General features: G+C 41.2%; 3 protein-coding genes and 2 long non-coding RNA genes across 7 annotated transcripts in view; 2 read left to right on the plus strand and 3 right to left on the minus strand.

Moving 5' to 3' along the window:
* Positions 1–19,277, minus strand: part of Hs6st (heparan sulfate 6-O-sulfotransferase) — a 92,533-nt gene that overhangs the window by 10,629 nt on the left and 62,627 nt on the right. The gene's annotated exons all lie outside the window — the stretch shown is intronic.
* LOC121501891 (uncharacterized) lies at positions 5,854–6,369 on the minus strand. 2 transcript variants are annotated; one of them, XM_070286746.1, is made up of 2 exons: positions 6,230–6,369; positions 5,854–6,160 (listed from the first exon to the last, which is right to left on the minus strand). In XM_070286746.1, the coding sequence occupies exons 1-2, from the start codon at positions 6,303–6,305 to the stop codon at positions 5,937–5,939; spliced, it is 300 nt and encodes a 99-aa protein (XP_070142847.1). In that variant the 5' UTR covers positions 6,306–6,369; the 3' UTR covers positions 5,854–5,936. The 2 variants fall into 2 exon arrangements, with proteins under 2 accessions (XP_070142847.1, XP_041630353.1); XM_041774419.2 differs by having other exon boundaries at positions 6,226–6,347.
* On the minus strand, positions 7,611–8,335 carry LOC138928827 (uncharacterized). Its single transcript, XR_011445231.1, has 2 exons — positions 8,193–8,335; positions 7,611–8,098 (listed from the first exon to the last, which is right to left on the minus strand). It is a non-coding gene; the product is annotated as an uncharacterized lncRNA (long non-coding RNA).
* Positions 12,526–13,058, plus strand: LOC108076401 (uncharacterized). The gene is made up of 2 exons (XM_017169281.2): positions 12,526–12,681; positions 12,739–13,058. Exons 1-2 carry the CDS (start codon positions 12,623–12,625, stop codon positions 12,917–12,919), a joined length of 240 nt encoding a protein of 79 aa, XP_017024770.1. The 5' UTR covers positions 12,526–12,622; the 3' UTR covers positions 12,920–13,058.
* Positions 14,250–15,069, plus strand: LOC138928855 (uncharacterized). Its single transcript, XR_011445250.1, has 2 exons — positions 14,250–14,499; positions 14,561–15,069. It is a non-coding gene; the product is annotated as an uncharacterized lncRNA (long non-coding RNA).

The following is a 19,277-nucleotide window of genomic DNA, read 5'->3' on the forward strand; positions in this document are numbered from 1 at the left end:
TAAATGTATATGGCATAGTTTCGGGCTGCAGAAAGGGCTTTGTTGGGTTATCTAATTAGCCAACGGTTGAGTTTCTTGGTTTAGAAAAAGATACGTCCTATTGGATAGCATTATTTGATTCTAATTAGTATTGGTGTTCCAATTTGAAACATCTAGGGGTAATTTTACAAGCAGTTACTGTCTGTGTGTCCCACTGTAAGATACCTGGTACTAAAATCATTAAAATCATTAAGAGTGATTCGACCAGCATATGTAAATGGAATCAAGCATTTGTGGTACTGACAGGAGTAAACAACATAGCATTGGAAAACAAAAGCAAATAAAAGTAATTAACTTCTTTTAACAATAATGAGTCTTTTTGTGGACGGACTCTCGATCTTATCGCCGACTTATCCAGTTAAAGTGAGCAAGAAGCGGCTCGTTGTAATAACTTGAATGTCGATCGATTTACTCATTTATTGTGGGGCTATAAATATCATTAGTAATATACGAATTCCTCGAATATCACGACGCCCTGTTAACGTAATAACGCAGCCTGGTGAAAATAAATAAAAATTATTTCAAAGTTTTTTTAATATCATAATACTTTTTACAAAATTCAAGACTGTATAATATGTGTATTTATTAGTAGTGTTAATTTCTAATTTTTAAGCAAACTTAGCTTGCGTGCAGAAGAAAGTAACTCTAGCTCTTACAGTCTAAGAGATCTTTTGCTACAAACGGATATACAGTAAGGTATGACTAAATCGACTAGCCTGGCGTTGTTTAAGGTTAATTGCTAATTTTTTTGTAAATAATGGTTACACATATAATAATAACATAATATTTAATTTCCTAGTTCTGTCCACTTTCATAAAAGATATCCTAAGATGTTGTCCCCGTAGGAATATTCAAATACAATCTAAGAATGCCACATATTTTCATCTCAAAACTTTCTAATTAGAATAAGTTTTGCCCCAGCAGTTTCCAGTTGTTGCCATCATTATTTGCAAATTTTCTCGACAGCCGAGCGAACGTCGATGAAAGATAAAACAAGACCTCAGCTGTCCACGAGTCGGGACACAGACAAACTATACACAAAACCAGATAGGCATGGATACATACATAGTTCTGAGCAATCAAACTAGACAAAAGTTTGTCGATTAAAATGAGCAACTTTTGTGAAATTCTCTTATCTGACAATTTCCGCTGCTTAGCAGGACCGAAATGAGCAAAACACGCAACAAGAAAATGGGGGAAAACAACGAGGAGCTGAACAGAGCGGACCGAAACCGAGGAGAACTCAGCTCATTAAACAATTGGCAGGCGGGCGGAATCGTTGTTGGCCATAAGGAATTAAGCAACCTCCATGGGTTGCCATGGTCCTGCACCTCCACAGAGGTTTTTCCTTTCCTATCATCGAGTCCTTTCTGTAGCAATGAGTGTGTGGGAGCATCAGTGCTGTCAATACGATAAAAAAAGGAAAGTTAAACAAGAAAGGAAGCTAACTTCGGCACGCCGAAGTTTGTATACCCTTGCAGATTGGTTTTGAGGTTTATATTATACACAGAAAAAAAAATCCGGGATAAAGTCGCCAAAATCAATCCCAAGTGGGCATGATTTCGAGCTAAGGTCGGATTTTCTTAATATAAGAACGAACATACTTAATTTTTTCAATCTCGAAAATTCTTGATTCAATCCCGCTAACCTTAAAAATTTCAATCCCAATTTTTCTTAATTTAATCTCAAACATTCTTAAATTTTAATTTAAAAATTTAAATTTAAATTTAATTAAAAAAAAAAAAAATTTTTTTTCTCGATTTAGTCCCCGAAATTCTTAATTATTTTAATCCCAAAAACCCTTGATTTAATCCCTCTAAAGTTCTTAGTGAGAAGTGAAAGAGAAGTTTTTATTTAAATCTGTAATTATAAAGCTACAAATGGTTATTAAATTAATTATATTAATGTATAAATCTTATTAAAAGCCACTTAAACTTACTTTTCCTAGTTCCCGGTCGGGATTCGAACCCATGTCTCAGAAATCACAGACCGTCCGCTTACCAACTGGGCCACTGAGTCAAATCAAAAGCTAATGTCGGGAACCCGAATACATACAGTTTCAAGGAAAGAGCAAAAATGTTATCTCTCTCTCTGAGCTAAAAATAGATTTGCTGCTCTCACCAAATTTTTAAGAATATTTAGGCTTAATTCAAGAATGTTTGGGCTTATTATGCCTCTATAATCCCAAAATGAGATTAATTCAAGAATTCTTACGCTCATTTTGTCATTTTAATCCCGAAACGCGATTGATTCAAGAATTTTTAGGCTTAATTGGTAATTTTAATCCCGAAACGGGATTGATTCAAGAATTTTTAGGCTTAATTTGCCATTTAATCCCGAAACGGGATTGATTCAAGAATTTTTAGGCTTAATTTGTCATTTAATCCCGAAACGGGATTAACTCGACTGTCTAACCCCGAATCGTACTTAAAAATTTTAATCCACCACATCGAAAAAATCAAGAAAAATATTCTTGATTTTTTCGTTCTACCATTTTTTCTGTGTAGATTTAAATGCTGAAAACACTCACAAAACAGAGTTTCATTACATGTTACCTATACTTATTATGTTTACAGTTTGACAGTTACAGTTTTACATTCCCAGTTTTACATTTTCTCTACATCTACCGATCGGTTTATATGGCAGCTATATGATATAGTTGTCCGATTTTTATGAAATTTATTCCATAATTCTAGAATAATAAAAAAAGGTTATATCTCAGAGTAGATAAACATACGTTGAAAAACAACGAAACTATAATTTTTTTTCCTATTTATTTCTCGACCGTTCCTATGGCAGCTATATCATATAGTCGTCCGATTTTCATACATTTTTTTCCAAAATTCTAAAATAATATAAAATGGCCATATCTAAAAAATGGTGCGAAAATGTTGGAAAACTGCAAAGTTATAATTTTTTTTCTACAAATATATCGAACATTTGTTTGGCAGCTATAGGATATAGTCGTCCGATCCGGCCCGTTCCGACATATATAGCAGTGAGAGCATATAGAAGACTATATGCAAAGTTTCATTCAGATAGCTTTAAAACTGAGGGACTAGTTTGCGTAGAAACAGACAGACAGACAGACAGACAGACAGACAGACGGACAGACGGACAGACGGACAGACAGACAGACGGACAGACGGACATGGCTAGATCGACTCGGCTGTTGATGCTGATCAAGAATATATATACTTTATAGGGTCGGAAACGTCTCCTTCACTGCGTTGCAAACTTCTGACTGAAATTATAATACCCTGCAAGGGTATAAAAATAAAAGTTTAACTAGAAAAAAAGGTTAATACGGCACTATGCGCTCTCTATATCCTTGCGGATGAGTACAGCTGCTGCATATCCCAGTTTATTATTAGATTTATAAGTCCGATTTGTATATAATCTCTAATTTTATGATCATAATTAGTCTATACAAATAATTAAAAATTCTTATAGTTTATAGAAACACCAAACACAAAAGAAGACTCAAATAAAAATTGAGAAACACTTAAACAAAATAATTTCACTTTATTATAGTTTACTAAAGATCCTTATGTATTTCAATTATAATCTTGAAATCTTGTGAGACTATTCTTGAATAGTTCTATGATTAAAGCTTGGATTGCTTTTTCTACTCAAAAAAGTAGTTTCCCTCTTTAAAAACAAAATCAACCCGGAAAGGGAACAATTTGGCAGCACTGCGAAGCACGAATGCGTGTAAGCTTGTTACCATAAAAGTTGGCCATTTAAATGGCCGGAAAAGCGGGAAAGCTGGAAAAAATGCACAGCCAAAGAGGTGTTCTGCCCTGGGGGAGAAAAGTTTTGAATTTATTGTGGCCACCGCAGCGCAGCGATTCGATTATCAAAGGAGCAGGCGAAGGCAAAAAGTTCCCCTCTAGTTCTCTCAACCGGATCCGGGGCTATCGCCGGGGTCCTGTCCGGAGGCTCCTTACCGTAATCCCCTTTGTGGGTCTGGTTCGATTTATTTGTTTCTGATATATTGTTGTCAAGTTGTTTAGTGGCTTAAGTCAGTTGTTACCAGCACTTGAAAAGAGCTTTAAAACATTTACAACGCCTGTAAAGGGCATTAGAAATGTTCAACTAACAAGAGGGATGACATTGGGAGAGAGGGGAATGCTTAATGACACGCCATAAATTAAAACATAATAAATTTATATGGAGCACGTAAATACGCATTAAATACAATTTGGCGGGGGGAAAAAATGAGACGAAAATCCACCACTAATGGGTAATTTAATTTTATTTTCGGTGCTTCGACGACGAAACTTAAATGAAACTCTGGCCCAAAAGGCCGGCAGAAGCCGCAACAACAACAATAAAAAAAATAATAACAGTTTTGTGTATGCCAGCAGCATCCAGCGTGGATCTGAGCACTTTGCCGGGGCTTTAATTGCTTTTATGCCTCCACATAAAACTCCTCCCGAAAATGTGTGTGTGTGTGTGTCCAGTCTTGTGTAATAATATAATAATACTCATTTTGTGCTAAATTTGTTAAAAATTTATGCGCACATAAACACACACTCACACTCATAGTCTGGCGCACGCAGCGGAAGTATTAAAATTTGATTCAGCTTAGCGGAAATGCAAAAATGTATAGCATGCTTTTCGGCCATTTGCATTTGGGAATCAAATTTAGACAATTATAAAATATGCAGGAAAAATGGTGGGCATTTCTAGGAGGTGAATGTAATGTAATTTCTAATTGAACAGGGATTTCATTCTCTTGAAAAGAGCATGTCATGTTTAGTTTTTTGTTAATTAAATAATATATAATCTACACTTCCAGCAGGATTAACATTTTTCGGATTAAAATGGTTGCTTAATTGACTGATTTTTGCATTCTATACTTGTCAAATGAGTTAAAGTCAACCCACATAATATATAGCAAAGTAAAATATTTAATAAATAATTTTCATGAAGCTCGTTGGCTAGGACTTCAACTTAAAATACATCAGTTTCTTTTACATAAAATCAAAAATATATATGTTATTTACAGATTTATGTACAGCCATTGTGAAAACAGCTTGTCGAAATAAAATGTTCATTACTTTTGCCCTATTTATTATGGCTGCCAATCACTTTACTGCAGATTATAGCCATTAAAGTCAACAAAGGAGCCATTTAACTCCAGCATGAGCACCACAAGAGCTCGTCGCAATAAAAACGAGCTGAAAAATAAAAATGCAGAGCAATAATTTTCATTCATAAACCAAAGTGCAAGCAAACAACAAATGTCGCATATCAAAAGTGGGGGCCCAAAGTGAAAGCCACGCGAAAAGACCCAAAGTAATGTCGGCCAAATTAATATTTATGTGGTCGTCGGCGAGGAGAGGAGAGTGCTGAGATTTAAGATTGTATGCTTTATGAACTCGCGGCAGCTCAGCTCAGGAAAATAAAAATCTGAGAGAAAAGCTGGAAAAAAATTCGGAGAAAAGTTCCCTCTGAAATGGGGTCAGGACACACAGACTGCGTCGTAAATCTCGAGCACCGCAAAAATCAACAATAAAACTTTCGCTGCTAAAAACATAGAATTCCCAAGATACAATTTCGTGCTTTTGTCATAAAAGCAAGAGACTCGTCCACCGAGTGGATGAAATAGCAATAGGAACCGAGCACAACAAAGTACGAGGCAGTAAAACTCTTGTCGCATGTAAATTGACAAAGGCAGAGGAAGCTGGGGGCATATATCCTGGCCTCATCCTTTACAGCTTGCTTAACTCACTTTTTCAATTAATTTTAATCCAATAAAACAACAATTTATAAATTTTTAACCAAGCTCCCATTGAAAGTAAGAGATAGATTGTGTATCCACTTTAATTTGAGGTTATCCTGGTTATTTTCATTCCTTTTCCTGGAAAATGTATCACCCTAGAAGCATCTTACTTCCTAAATGGCGGTTGCAGCGGAAGGGGCCGCTGGGAGGTGTCGCATTGGTGGTTGGGCACACAGCGGTTGGTGTCATCGTCTCGCAAAAATCCGAAACTGCAGCCGCATCCCAGGTGGCACAGGTACAAAAAGCGGCAATTCGGCTCACTGACGAAGGGATGGGAGCAGGTGGGCTCGTGGCATGGCAGGCAGGCGCGCTGCTCATGATCCCCGCAAGCTGTGGAGCGAACGGGGGACGCTGCTTAGGAACTGCTCCTGGCTTCTGTTTTCCTTTTCGCTCACCCACGTCCATTTAGCGGAGCACCAACGCAGCCCCGGAGGAGCAGGAATAGCAGACCCAGGGGTATTTGCGAAACCAACATGGGCAATGGGTGCGGTGCCGGTGCTGGACGTGTTTTCCCAAAACAAAACTGAGACTAAGCATGGTCCAATTTAGGGTCTTCAAGCGAGTCTAATCGGTTTGTGGAACAATTAGCTACGGCTTGGCGAAGCGAGTTACAAAGCCTTTTATATTTTCTTAAAACATATCGACAGCAGAGTTACGTTAAAATATAATATAAATAATAAATTTGCTTAAAAAGAAACTAAATAGATTGTTTTTTTCCAGTAATTTATTAGACCATTCATAATTTCGAATAAGTTTCTACTGCAAAATATGTTAAATTGTTTAATTTAAGAGATTTCCCCTTTCACTGAATATATTTATAAACAACTTTAATTAAAACAGTTAATACGATTTAATCATAATAAAACCATGTATTTAATACAAATAACACTGTACAATTAATTGATGTGGTATTTTTGTAACCAAAAGCGCAGACATCCCGCCGGCTGTTAGCCATTAATTCAGCAATTATTTGCATCTATTTCGGAGCCAGCTAAGTACACTCGAAAGCCACATTCCGCTGCATTTAATGGTTTGGACCGTCATTGGTTAGCTATAAATGTTGGGAGCATCCGCTTTGACAATGGCCATTCCCATACGGATACCAGGATGGAGATAGGGAGAGTGACCCCTGTCCAAAGCGCCGGTCAAACTGTCATTCGGACAGGGAACCAGAATCCCCGCGGGTTTAGTCCGCTCTCCTCCTTTTCGGAAGATAAAACTAGGAGGAAATGGTAGAAATGGTAAAAAAAAAGGTGTACCGAAAGTGGCTGGCCGAGCGCAGGTGATAAATGAGGGTAGGTTGGGTTCTGCATTTGATTATCGTTTAAACAAATATGCAGCTGAAATTGCGGTGGCGAGTGAAATTTACAATGAAAATTGTGTAAATTGTGGGCATTACATTTATGAAGTTTTGGCATGCCAAAACCCGCCAGGCAATGGCCCTACCTGTGTGTGTGTTTGTACACTCACACACAAGTGTTTAGGCCAAGTCACGCTATTAGCGGGCAGTGTAAATATTTCATGGCCTGCCTTTGTGGGCTCTGCATTTGCTCTCCCCGATGGCTGGCCGAGGGCTATGTTTGGATTGGTCCCACGAACAATGGCCAAAGGTGGAAGAGTGAATCGTTGGATACATTTCAATTAAAGGTTCATCCGCTTCTCGGGGGACGGAAAAAACGGACTGTCAAATGCTCCGGCACTCCGTTGGCAGGCAATTCGGTTAAAAGGCGGCCGGGACTCACGGTTCGTCTATCTTTTCAAGAGCAAAAACCGTTGACAATTTGCATAAATAAACCATTTTACATTTTTTGTATAGCCTCCCCCCCCCAACTGAACCCTTCTCTTTTTCCTCCATTTTTTTCGAGCCTGTTAGTTGAACGATTGAGAGAGGCAGCTAATATTTTTGCCCCTTTTCCAGCGCTCAACAACAGCAAGATGGAGGAACAATAATAGCGGCAGGATCTGCGGCAACAGCAGGACACAGATTGCGATGATGGGGCCACATGGAGCGAAAGAGCATTTTTAGTTTGGCCTTTTTCCGCCATCAGCCGGAGCTGATGTGAGATGATGGAATGCGCCGAAGGGTCGTCCTCGAAGGGCCCCAGTTCTGCTATAATTTTGAAGAAGCCATGGCAAATGAAATATGGACGGGTTTGAATTGGCCATCAAGTGAGCGGATCCAGATCCCTTCGAGTAGGTCTCACTCTCGGCCAAGGCCCATAATCGCTGGGACTATGGACTGAGGACCAAGGCTTGGGATGTGTCTGGCTGGCAGAAGGGAAATAAATTGATTCGCTTCGAGAAAGGGAAGTTCTCTCCTATGATGGCTGTGATTTCGCAGTGCCAACAGTAATTTCCGCACCTTTTTGACGTTTTCCTCTTCCCATCGCCATGACCACATTTTCTGGGCTTCTTGCTCCGTGATTGAGAGCTTGTTGGCTTTCAAATATTTTGTCATTTCATTTATCAAGTGTCATTCGGTCTGGGGCTTTTCGTCTGCGACCTGTCACGTATAACTATTTCTGATTCGGGGGAGCATTAAATCATTGACAGTTGCTTGTGTTTTCAATGGATATTCTATTACCTCTGCGGAGGCGAACTCACAGGAAGAATTATGGTTGTGCAATTTATTATTTCTTTCATCCGTTTCGCCTTTTTTCAGTCAGCTTTGTTTTGCCTAAGAGCCCGAAACGTTGAAAGCTAATCTATTTTAAGTGGCTGTAAAGCATTCGAGGATGTAGGGATGTGTCTTGAGCGCGTGGGCATGTGTGTCTGTGGCTCCCTTAATGAAATGTAGCATAATATTTTCATTTCGGCCAGGGCCCCGTGTGGGTATGTGTGATAAGCGTGTAAATCCCCAAAAATAGCCAAAGACAAGCACAAATCCCACAAGCATATATGATGAGGATGGGCAATGGGAGTGGCCCTGGCTCCGGCTGTGGCTGTGGCGAGATGAGGAGCTGGTGGCGGCCAATGACCATAAATCCGAGTAAAATGTATTTTGACATTTTGCACGCAAAGCGTGTGGCAGAAACTAACTAAGCGTGTGCGGGGCTGCCACAAACGAAAGGTCATTCCAATGATGATGAGGAAGGACATCAGGCCAGGACTTCCCATGAAGTGTTAACATGCGATAACAGCGGCAACGAATAAAACACAATGAAGCGCAACTGATGAGGATGCGGTGAATGGGCATTCGAATGCGGGGACCTTGATGATGCCTAATGCGAATAGAAAGACCCAAATCCCACCCAAGCCGGATCCCGAAACCGAGTCGAAGGCCGAAGCCCCATGCCGAAACTGAATCTGAAAAACAAGTTTAATCGTTCCTGGACTCTGGCTAGAATTTTGGTGACGGCTGCGGGGAAGTAAATGAACTGAAATGACTCGAAACGAATGATAAAGGCCAAATCAATATATTTCTGTTTTTATCATAGAATTCACCACCTGATTAAACTATATATTATAAATTCCACTGTAAAATTACCTAAAAAATATGAATGATCACAGAAGTATGCACTTCTAGAAGTAATTTTGACTTAAAGTCTTTATCTCGCTGAGACATGCTTCGTTCTTGGCCCACAAAAAACATTTTTAATTACCCTTTTTTTTGTGTACTGCATAAAATAGCAACTTTATTCCGCAAAAGCAAGAAGGGCAACAAAAAATATGTTGGCGGGAGCTCAAGCTCTAACCAGTAAACATTTTTTCACGCTCATAAACTCTGGGGGAAAATTGTTTCGGCTGCCTCGGTGTGGGTGAGAAGAGAGTGTGACATAATGGCGGTGGCAGGCTGGGCTGGCGGGGAAAATGGGAAAAGTGGAGGCTGAGGACCGGACCCAGCAGTTGCCAGCATTGGGCGCCTTGGTCGTACTGTCACGGTCATAAAAATGTGCAAAGTATTTCGTATGGCGCTACCTTCGCCCACACGCTTTCGGAGCTAATAATAAGCGAGGGCATGGAAATGGTTTTAATGCATAGGGCAAGCACGAAAAAAAGAGAAGGAAAAGCTCATGGAAACAATTTTCTTGTTAAGTGGACTTTTGGACTTTACATTTTACTTGCCGGGGCAGGCAACTGTTTCACATTTGCCTTTATTGTACTCAAGTTGGGGCGTAAATTTAAATGAAACACCATTTTTTGCCAGAAACTCGGGTGGGGTCTAAGCATTTCCGCGGACGCTGGACGTCGTTTTTCATGTACTTCCGCTGATGATGCCAGGTCTGGATTTACATAGGACTTTATGCGGAAGTCCCCGAAATCATAGGTAATGCCCGGACCCAGACAGACCTGGTCTGAGGCTGACAGATAAGGTGAGCTCGGCCTGTCTGCGGTCCGTCAGAGGAATTTGAATATTAAATTGGAGCGGGATAAGTAAAAGGAAGCCATTTGAGCATGAATTCATTTGGCCCGAAAATGGGATCAGCTGAACGGAATACACAATTTCCGCCGCGCAGGCGGAGCTTTGACATTTATGCAGCAGCAACCTATAATCGAATTGTGTGGCCTTTTCCCTTTTAATTGACTAATAATATTATTAATTCATATTTTTTGCACAGCTTTCATGCTCGCCTGCCGCGGACATGATGTGGAAAAAATACAATTTAATGCGGATATTTAAGCTTTGAGCGTTTACAGCCGTGGCCTGTTCTGGCTCTGTCATCTTTTTGCCACAATTCAATTTTCGTACGACATTTGTTTTGGCAGGACATGAAAAATGGTCAAATGTTTTTCTATAATGCGATTTTCCTTAACGTTTTCTTTTATGTGCTTGTGTGTGGCTTGAAAATGCTGATTGAAATGTCACAAAAAAATCGGAAAAACAACGGATTTGTCCTTTTTCTTTCTTCGTTTCTCCCATTCCTCACAGCACTTTTTTGTCCCTGCCTTTTGTTTGTTGTACGCTTTTATTTTAGTCCTGTTTCTGGTCTGTTTTGTTTCGTGTTTGCAGCTGATTTGATTTGGCTCTTGGCCATTGTCCCGGCCAGTTCTCTTCTCGGCTGCTAAGCGTTCGCACTTTAATCAAAGAGAACAGAAGAATGCCCCGGCTAATCTGCTAAGCGTTTTGTGCCCCTTGGGGATATGTTTTTCTCTTCCTGTTGTTGTTATTATTATTTTCGTTGTTGTTGAGGTGCCTGCCGGACGGAGCACTTAACGTATTACCCCATACACAGGAGTAGTGCTACCCCAAAAACAAAGGGCTTCCGTCTGGTAAACGATCATAAGTGAACGCCACAATGTTACTTAATTGAGATTTTGCTTGTAATTGAAACTGAAAACTAAACTACGTTTTGTCCGGCCATCAGAGCAGCTGCACACACACACAGCGTCCAATTATAATTTAATTAAATTCGAAGCACTTTATATGCAACTATTTTCGGCAGTTGCCGGCCCCGACACATACCACCTCCACATCGCTGGAAGCCCGGCATCTCAAAACTCCTCGACGGAGTCCTGCCAACGGTCGGTCGGGGCCAAATGCCGGGCACGTTTCCTCGTTTTTGCATATATGTACTCGCTGGATATGCGCTTAGCTCTCCTCCACTGGGAAAATGATCTCTGAAGAGCATGAAATATGGAATCGAAGCCTTGGTATTTGTTCTAGCAACTTACTAAACAATATCATATCGGTCTCTTGGGGGTTATCAGGGATTTTGAGTAGTTTATATACTTAAATTAGATTTGCATTGCATTTTTACTCGCAGTGCATGCCTGTTGCCGCTCAGAATGTGAAACAATATGCCACAACAATGAAGCGAGTCGTGCAGCAGGCCGTGCAACGAGGCGTATGAGTGTTGACTGCCGTGCGAGATGGATCTGTGTGTGTGGTGGGGTAAAGGGGCGTGGCAGTTCGCCTGGATTATTATGCCGTTGCATGCAAGGCCGCACCAAATCATGACGAATGACAGCTCCCCATTGTGAGCAGAAAGAAGGCAGCCACCTGCCGAGTAGCTTTAACACTAAAGTAAACCCAACAAAAAAGTGTGCCGGAGAGAAAGCCCAGCTGCATTGACTCACTTTACTTTATTACTACTACGAGTGCTGGGCAGATAAATATTCCTACACATTTGCTTGTGGAATTTTTTGAAAATACATGCGCCTGCCATTATCTGCGATTGCATTGCTGTTATTATTGTTCGGTTTCTTGTTGGTCTTGGCTCGATTGTTTGCCCATTCATACACCTAGACGTTGTCTTTCCTTCCTGGCCATTATTTGACTTGCTCCCATTTCTGGCTCTGCCTGTGCCTTTGCTTATTTATTTATTTATCCTACTGCGGACTGGAAGAAGCAAGGGCTTCTTTCCCAGCTCTCATAATGTGTTTGTATAATAAATTTTGACTTTTCTTTCGCACACAAAAAAGGGTGCTGAACGAGAGACAAAAAGCTGTCAAAGTCGAAACTTTCTACGAAAACAAACAAAAGGCAGGTGACGCTAGATATTGCTCATACGTGCTGTTGGCTGGCACGACAGCTGCATACCCTGCCACTATGTATGTATATAATAGGAACTCCTAAAAATGTGTGAAACTGGGGTCGACCCCCACCTTTTTTTTACTGCTGCATCCTTCAGCAGTTTTGGCCAAAACATGCTGGTTGGCTCCATATCCATTTTGGCTTGGCATTGCATGCTGCTCTTTATTTGATTTTATTTTGTTCGCTGTGCAACTGCCATTCCACTTCACGCGTGCTTATCGCACCCGCGAGGTGCTGACCTCGAGTGGCTCGTAAATAATAGCAGCTGGAAGCACAAATAACTCACATTCGAAATCAGGCAGCTCGACACCCAAGACATGAAAGCGGCTACAATAATAATTGCAATTATCCTCCTCCTGCCGACTAGCCAGCAAAGGTAACTGCCAACGGTATCCAACGCAGGACCACCTTGATTAATTACGAAACATTTAAGCTCCGCAGGTATGGAACGCAAAGTGCTCTCGTACAATCCCACCTATGAGTTTTGGTTCTTTATGCCGACTGGCAGGCCGGATGACGTGCCTCAAACCGTGAAGGATGTCTATTGGAAAACCAAATCGGTCTGCTACACCGATTTTTGGTTTCACTGCGAAAGTGGCAAGGCAATTGTTTAAATCGATTATTTGTTGTTAAAAAAGATGACACTGAATGTGTGTAATGTGTTTGCGGATAAGCATTGTAATATAAACAATAGTATTGTGGCGGATATTTGATTCGTGAATAATAAGTTATAAAAATTATGTAATCAACGAAGATCCATTCTGTTGAATTTTGTTTCTCAACATATCGCAAACATAGCTATAAATTTTATAGTTTGCCCAATATTCATAACTTTCCATTTGTGGTTTTATGCAGACATGTTAAAGAGTCTTGATGAGGATAATTCAAGCTGCAGCTGGTATTATTATTATGTTTACTTTGGCCAAAGCTTGGACAAAAAAGGGAGATGAGGGAGCGGCGGAATCAGCAGAAACAGACATTTTATTGCATCGCCGTGGGGTAGAGACACTGTGGAATTGAGTCCTTCCGAGGAGCGAACACTGTGAGTTTCCCAGTATCTCAGGGCTCCTCAGTGTGCACTTATTTTTTTAGCATTTGTGTTTTGTTGCATCACGCAGAGGAAATGAAATATGAAATAATTTATGAATCAAGGCGATGGCGAGAGAGATAAGGGAGGAAGTGACAGAGGAAGCCGTATCAAAGCAATGCCATTGCGCAGTCAAATTTATGATAAATAACCGAGCTATATGAAATGCAAAACTACGACGACTATATATGTATATGCAGCAGGAAGTCTGAGCTGGAAGCGACTTTGATTGCACGTCCTCCGCCCCTACACTGGCATTGTTTGGTTTTTGCAGACTGGCGAAAACTTTCCCAACAGGAGAATGAAGTGCGTGGAAAATGAGTCATTTGTTGTAGTTGCTGCAGGCGCTGGCGTTGCTCCTTTCGCACAAATAACAAGTCAAAAGTGAAGACAAGTTTCCGACAATCCCCGAAATCCAGCCAAGAGTTGAGCGAAACAAAGCCAGGAACTCGGCAAAGTTTCAAAAATTTTGAGACACGAGCATGCTGTTGCATGTTATGTTTAAATACATCACTTGTCTCGACGCATTTTAGCTTGAATTCCGGACATTCAAGATTTAAACGGATCCTGAAAATAGGCAACAGTTCTTGGCATCACGTATACGCCGTGTATGTTAAGAAATTTAATTAAAGGTTAACATGTGTAAATGTTAAGTCCTTGGGAATATCTAAGGAATATCAGGTATGCAAAACGGGGAACCTATAAATCTTAAGATTCGTATCTAATAAGTTTCTTTAAAGCCATTATTTCTTATAATCTTTAATGGATTCCACCACCAAAGTTTTCTTAAAAAGTGTAATTAAAACTTGCAACCTTACAAATTTTAAAATATTTTGTTTAACAAGTTATCGCAGAGATTTGTGCCACATCATCAACTTATTTTAAACTAATTAAATTGCCATTCTGACTGGCAAAACTTTGACCCAAATGGGAAAACTAACTGCCAACTAAATGTCTGCCAATCAAAACATATTTGATCGGAAAAAAATCGGCTATTTTCTGAGGACATTCACCACACATCTCGTATGCCAAAGCCAAGTGCCACCTAATCTCAGTTTTTTGTTAGCTTTGCACACACATCGGACGCAAAATTGAAATTGTTGCCGTGTGAGGGGAATATTGTTAACTAGTTTTTAGTTTTCCAATGTTTTTAATTTATTTTCGACAGATTTTTTGGCAGTTGATGGCGAGCGAAATGGCTTTTGGAATCCCAAAATATTTCGTTTAAATTCACATTTAAAGCAATCAAATTCTCTGAGCGGCTAAAACGATTTTATTTCGCCTTTCATTCCACAAATATTTCTTCATTCGCCTAAATCCAACCTACACTCTGGCCCGTATCAATTGACTTTGCTTTAAATGCCTGGAAAAGGAAGGAAAAACTGTGGATTTACGTTCATTTCATGTTTATACATCACGCTCATAAATATTTATGAGTTTTATGATGCAAAAATGCTGCAACATAATCAAAAAGCTGAGGAGGAGCAGGAGAAAACCAACCCAACCAGCAACCAAAGCCCAGTGCAATCAAATCAGGGGAGATAGGGGTGATGGAGGACCCGCTGGCGGTTGCCGAGTAGCACAAGCAGCATCCTTACGAGCAGTGCGAAAATTATACACCGCTGACAATAAAAGACAGCAACCACTCCGGGTCGGTGGATGCAATGTCATAAAAGATTCCTTGTCTCGCATTTCCTTCTCAACTCAATCGAAGGGGGCAGCGGACTGAGAAAGGTGAGTGCAAAAGGTGCGGAGAGGTGTCCCCCGGATGTCCCCAGCTCACAGCTGGTCAACGTCAATGCGACAAATATGCAAAATATACAAAAAGGCGGGGAGCTGGGATTGCTTGTGCTCTGAAGCGTTGGAATGGGATTTCTGAATACCAATTTACGGGAAATCAGTAGAGAAATCGGAAATATAGAAAATCTAAACGGAAAGTAGTGACGATGAGCACCGAAAGTGTGCGCTAGGCGACTTCTATATACACACCAGGAATGGAAAATCTGCTTTGCAAATTATTTAATAAAAGTTAATATAAGAGCGTTTTGATGTTGAAGGTGCAATCGTCACTTGTATCTTACCTCGTTAAGAGCTGTTTTTATATGACTTACTATATATTGTGACATGGTTCCTTCCAAATTTGCTTTATTTAATCCTAGTTTTTCCCTATTTAAGGTGCTTTTGGTATGAGATAAACCATATACCCGCAAAAATTCGTCTGCATAACAAAATGAAAATTTTATCTTTACCAAAAATAAATCTCCCTGCTATGCATGATTCCCTGGCTTCATTTTCAATTGCCAGCCATAAAGTTGGACCCATAAATAGCCGCAAAATGTTGGACAATCCTCATATGGGAGCCAGCACAGAGGGATGCTCCTCACGGATATTTATTCCATTACCGGGCAAGTGACTTTTGTTTTCTGTTGCCGCTGTCCCTGTCCACAATGAGCTATTGCCCAGCGACCGGGGCTGGGATGTGACTTCGCCTCCTCCGGCTCCTGCTGCTGCTCCTGCCCCTCTTCCTGTTCCCATTCCGGCAGCGACGACTCCTCCGCTGTCCGGTTACCATTCGTTTTGCGGACGGAAATTTACGATTTACACGTATGCCAACTGCAATGGCAACTGCAAATGGGAATTGGGGACAAGGTTTGGGGAGTCGTTGTTGCTGCTTGGCTGGTGGTGATGGTGGCGGCGATAATGGTTTCCAGGCAGCGACTGTTTTCCCTGTTGTTTCGGGATTGGTAAAAAAGCAGAAATCGCTTATACAACAATGGCAAGGGAGCGCGGAATGCAATGCCAGTCTCAAGTATATGCAGCACACACATGCCACCGTCAAGCTGAGAGCCCAACAATTATTGCCAACGCTGACAACAATAGGGGGGGGAGATGGCATTGAAATTCAATTTCATTGTTGTGCGCAAAACAGCACCACCACCACCAAACTCCACGACGGCAGTCTTCGGTGCTGCTCCTCACTGCTGTTTACACAATCATCGTGTTTGCATGGCCAATGCATTTCCCTTCTTCGCCTCCTGAAAGGAGCAAACCAGAATGGCTAGGATGAGACCGCTGCCTTCGCTGCAGATTTTTGATTTATCGCAACGCACGTTCCAGGATTCGAACTGCTACTGTGTTGTTTCATGCAAATTTCTACTCTGTTTTCCCCCTTTTTTTCCTTGCAGACAAGCAAAACAGCAGCAAATTTGGTCCTGCGCTGGGAAAAGAGTTGAGCCAGCAATTAACAGGGGGGGGAAAACCCATTGAGGGAATTCAGGCAGGAAATTAATGAAGCTTAAGTTGATAGGGGGTGAGGCTGTTTGATAAACCATTTAGAAAAGCATTTTGTGTTTGGGAATCTAGAAATTCCGACAGAACTTCATTTCTTTTCAGAAATGTATTCTCGGTTATGTTGATAAAGAATATGTACGACTTTAATGGTGAAATAATCAGAAAAAAATAATAAATATCGAATGAAGCACACAAACTTCGACCCGACAGACAGGTGTTAATATTTCAAAAATCATTTGAAGTCGTCATGAAACATGAATTTAAATTTCAAGCCAATACTCTCAACAATCCCTCCTAAAAACTTTAGGATGTGTCAGGATTCGTCAGAGACTTGGTTGGTGCTTTGATTTCCTGTGGCCTGAGCATGTATTGGTTGTCATTATCAAACCGAAAGGTCTATTTACCATTTAGGTTCGAAATGGCCCGCAATTTGGGGAATGGCAAGGAGAAAGCAAGGACCTGGAAAGTGCAAAACGAGACGAGAAACGGGAGAGAAACTCACTCAGCGACCAGGGAAGTATGCAAATTTTTCCAGCTTTTGTCTACTTGGCTGGGGATATGTTTAGCTTTGGCCTCCTGGCAGCCCCGAGTGTGTAGATGTGTTGTGTGGGTCCTGGTCCTGGTTCGCTCCCGCTCGCCTCCCCTCGCAACGACTCCTTGTCTTTTGGTGGCTGGTGCCATCAGGTGGACGCATGGCTGGTGCCTCGTTTGCTGATGCATATCATGATTGCGGCACTTGTAAACACGGAGCCCAGGGTCGGCTATCCGGGGAGCAGTGACAGCTGATGGACCGCAGAATCAATATGCATTTGAATATATGCTGCCGGAGCACTGTGAACTGGGGAAGTTGCCGCCGCAGAGACCGCCGCCGCCGTCAGACAAACACACAACTTTTCACGCACGTGACCCCACGTCTCAGTTTTCGACATTTATTTTGCCCTTATGCCAAGGCAAGGAACTTCCCTTTGGGGAGCCATTTTGAATAAGAGAGCAAGCGCTATTTATTCCTGGCCACGAAGGGTATTGTATTTGTAAAACCTGTCGGTAAATCTTGCTAAAGTAAATTATTTTGGCTAAAGTTTCTTATTTTGGGCACTATTATCTTGCCTTTGCGTTTTAAACAGAGGGTTAGAGTAATATATTCTTATCCATAGGACCCTATGTATAATAGTTTAAGAAAAGTATCCCCAGGGATACACTATTCCCTCGGTATTCACTCTCTTTCTGAAGATTTCGTAGGGTATTCTAGCGTCGAAGTTATCATTTCTTTTTAGTAAAGTTTCCCCCACGTATGTGAGGGGGTGCAGGATGCCGGCCAACAGCATTTGCATAAGAAGTGACTGATGGCAGTCCGATGGGAGACAGGTGGAAGAATATATATCAGGAGGCAAACTTAATTATACACACTGCTGCTGCTGCTGGCGAAACAGTATGAAAAGCAAATAGGGCGCAAAAAAAGAAATCCCAATTCGGCTTGAGCAGCATCAGCAAGTCCCAAATCCAATAAATAAAACCAGACGAGGGAAATGCTTGCCATGTGTGAAGAAGCCAATGAAAAGTCATCATAATAAGCCTGGGGAATATAGAACAACAGCAACAAATTAATGGAAGCCCAGAGGCGTCCCGTCGCCCCAGTGTGTCTGTGACACATATTAAAAAGCTTTTCAGACGATGCAGGCGGGGGGCTTAGACAGAGATGTGAATAAATGTAATTAAAATAGGGATCTGGATCTTTTTTTTACCCTAATGCAGACCAGATGATTAATTAACGATAATAAATGCCGACACGGGTTGTTAACATGTGTGAATCAGAGGGAAATTACACAAATCGCTCCTTTGAAGTATCCGAAATTCATTAGCAAACACATTGACTGTGCGACTTACAGCTGGGTAATTAGGAGCAAGTTCATTAGTGGCAATCTATATATTAATTGATTATGCAAATAATGCCGGGTACATAGATGCAATCAGCAAAAAGCCCATCAAGGGGGAAATGATTTGCTTTCGTACTCTTCTTTGTAAGCACGTGCTCCCAGCAAGTTGTGTAGGTAATCTCTCCTCCATGGAGATCCTGGGCAATTAGTTCCTCAACCGCAGCAGCAGGGACTCAGACAATACCCCGAGCAATATTAAAAGATGCGCCAGACGACGGTGGGCCCTAAATTAAAGCGAGTAAGTAACCCTTATCTAACAAATTGCTTTGGCACTGAGCGACGACCGAAACTAATTAAAATCCTAAACTTTTACCTGGATCCCGTCGACTGACATGGGCCAACTATTCTTATATAAAATCTCTGTCATGACAACCGACGACGACAACGGCCCAACTTTTGCCGTGGCGTTTCGGGGTTTTGGCCAATTTGAAGCCAAGTTTCTCCTCTCGCATACAAAAGTTCTGGCTGCCTGCAATAATACCGAAAACAAATATGTAGGGAAAAACAAAAGCCGGGAACCGAAACCCGACGCGAAACTATGTAAAGTTTTTAATCATGGGCCGCCGCGTCAGGCGGCAGGCGTCGAAATCAAAATCAAGCTGCGGCGGCAGTGGGAAAAACAACTCGCGACAAGCCAATTAAAATTTACCACAAGGCGGC

The sequence above is a fragment of the Drosophila kikkawai genome, chromosome 3R (assembly GCF_030179895.1).
Source record: "Drosophila kikkawai strain 14028-0561.14 chromosome 3R, DkikHiC1v2, whole genome shotgun sequence".
Taxonomy (NCBI): domain Eukaryota; kingdom Metazoa; phylum Arthropoda; class Insecta; order Diptera; family Drosophilidae; genus Drosophila; species Drosophila kikkawai.

What these genes read in the sequence shown, in the direction of transcription:
- LOC121501891 (XM_070286746.1), bottom strand. Translation starts at nt 6,305, where the DNA reads ATGTTGGTTTCGCAAATACCCCTGGGTCTGCTATTCCTGCTCCTCCGG. An exon ending in TGGTGCTCCGCTAAATGGAC is followed by an intron (nt 6,161 to 6,229) that starts GTGGGTGAGCGA and finishes TTCGCTCCACAG; the next exon opens with CTTGCGGGGATCATGAGCAG.
- LOC108076401 (XM_017169281.2), top strand. Translation starts at nt 12,623, where the DNA reads ATGAAAGCGGCTACAATAATAATTGCAATTATCCTCCTCCTGCCGACT. An exon ending in CTGCCGACTAGCCAGCAAAG is followed by an intron (nt 12,682 to 12,738) that starts GTAACTGCCAAC and finishes GAAACATTTAAG; the next exon opens with CTCCGCAGGTATGGAACGCA.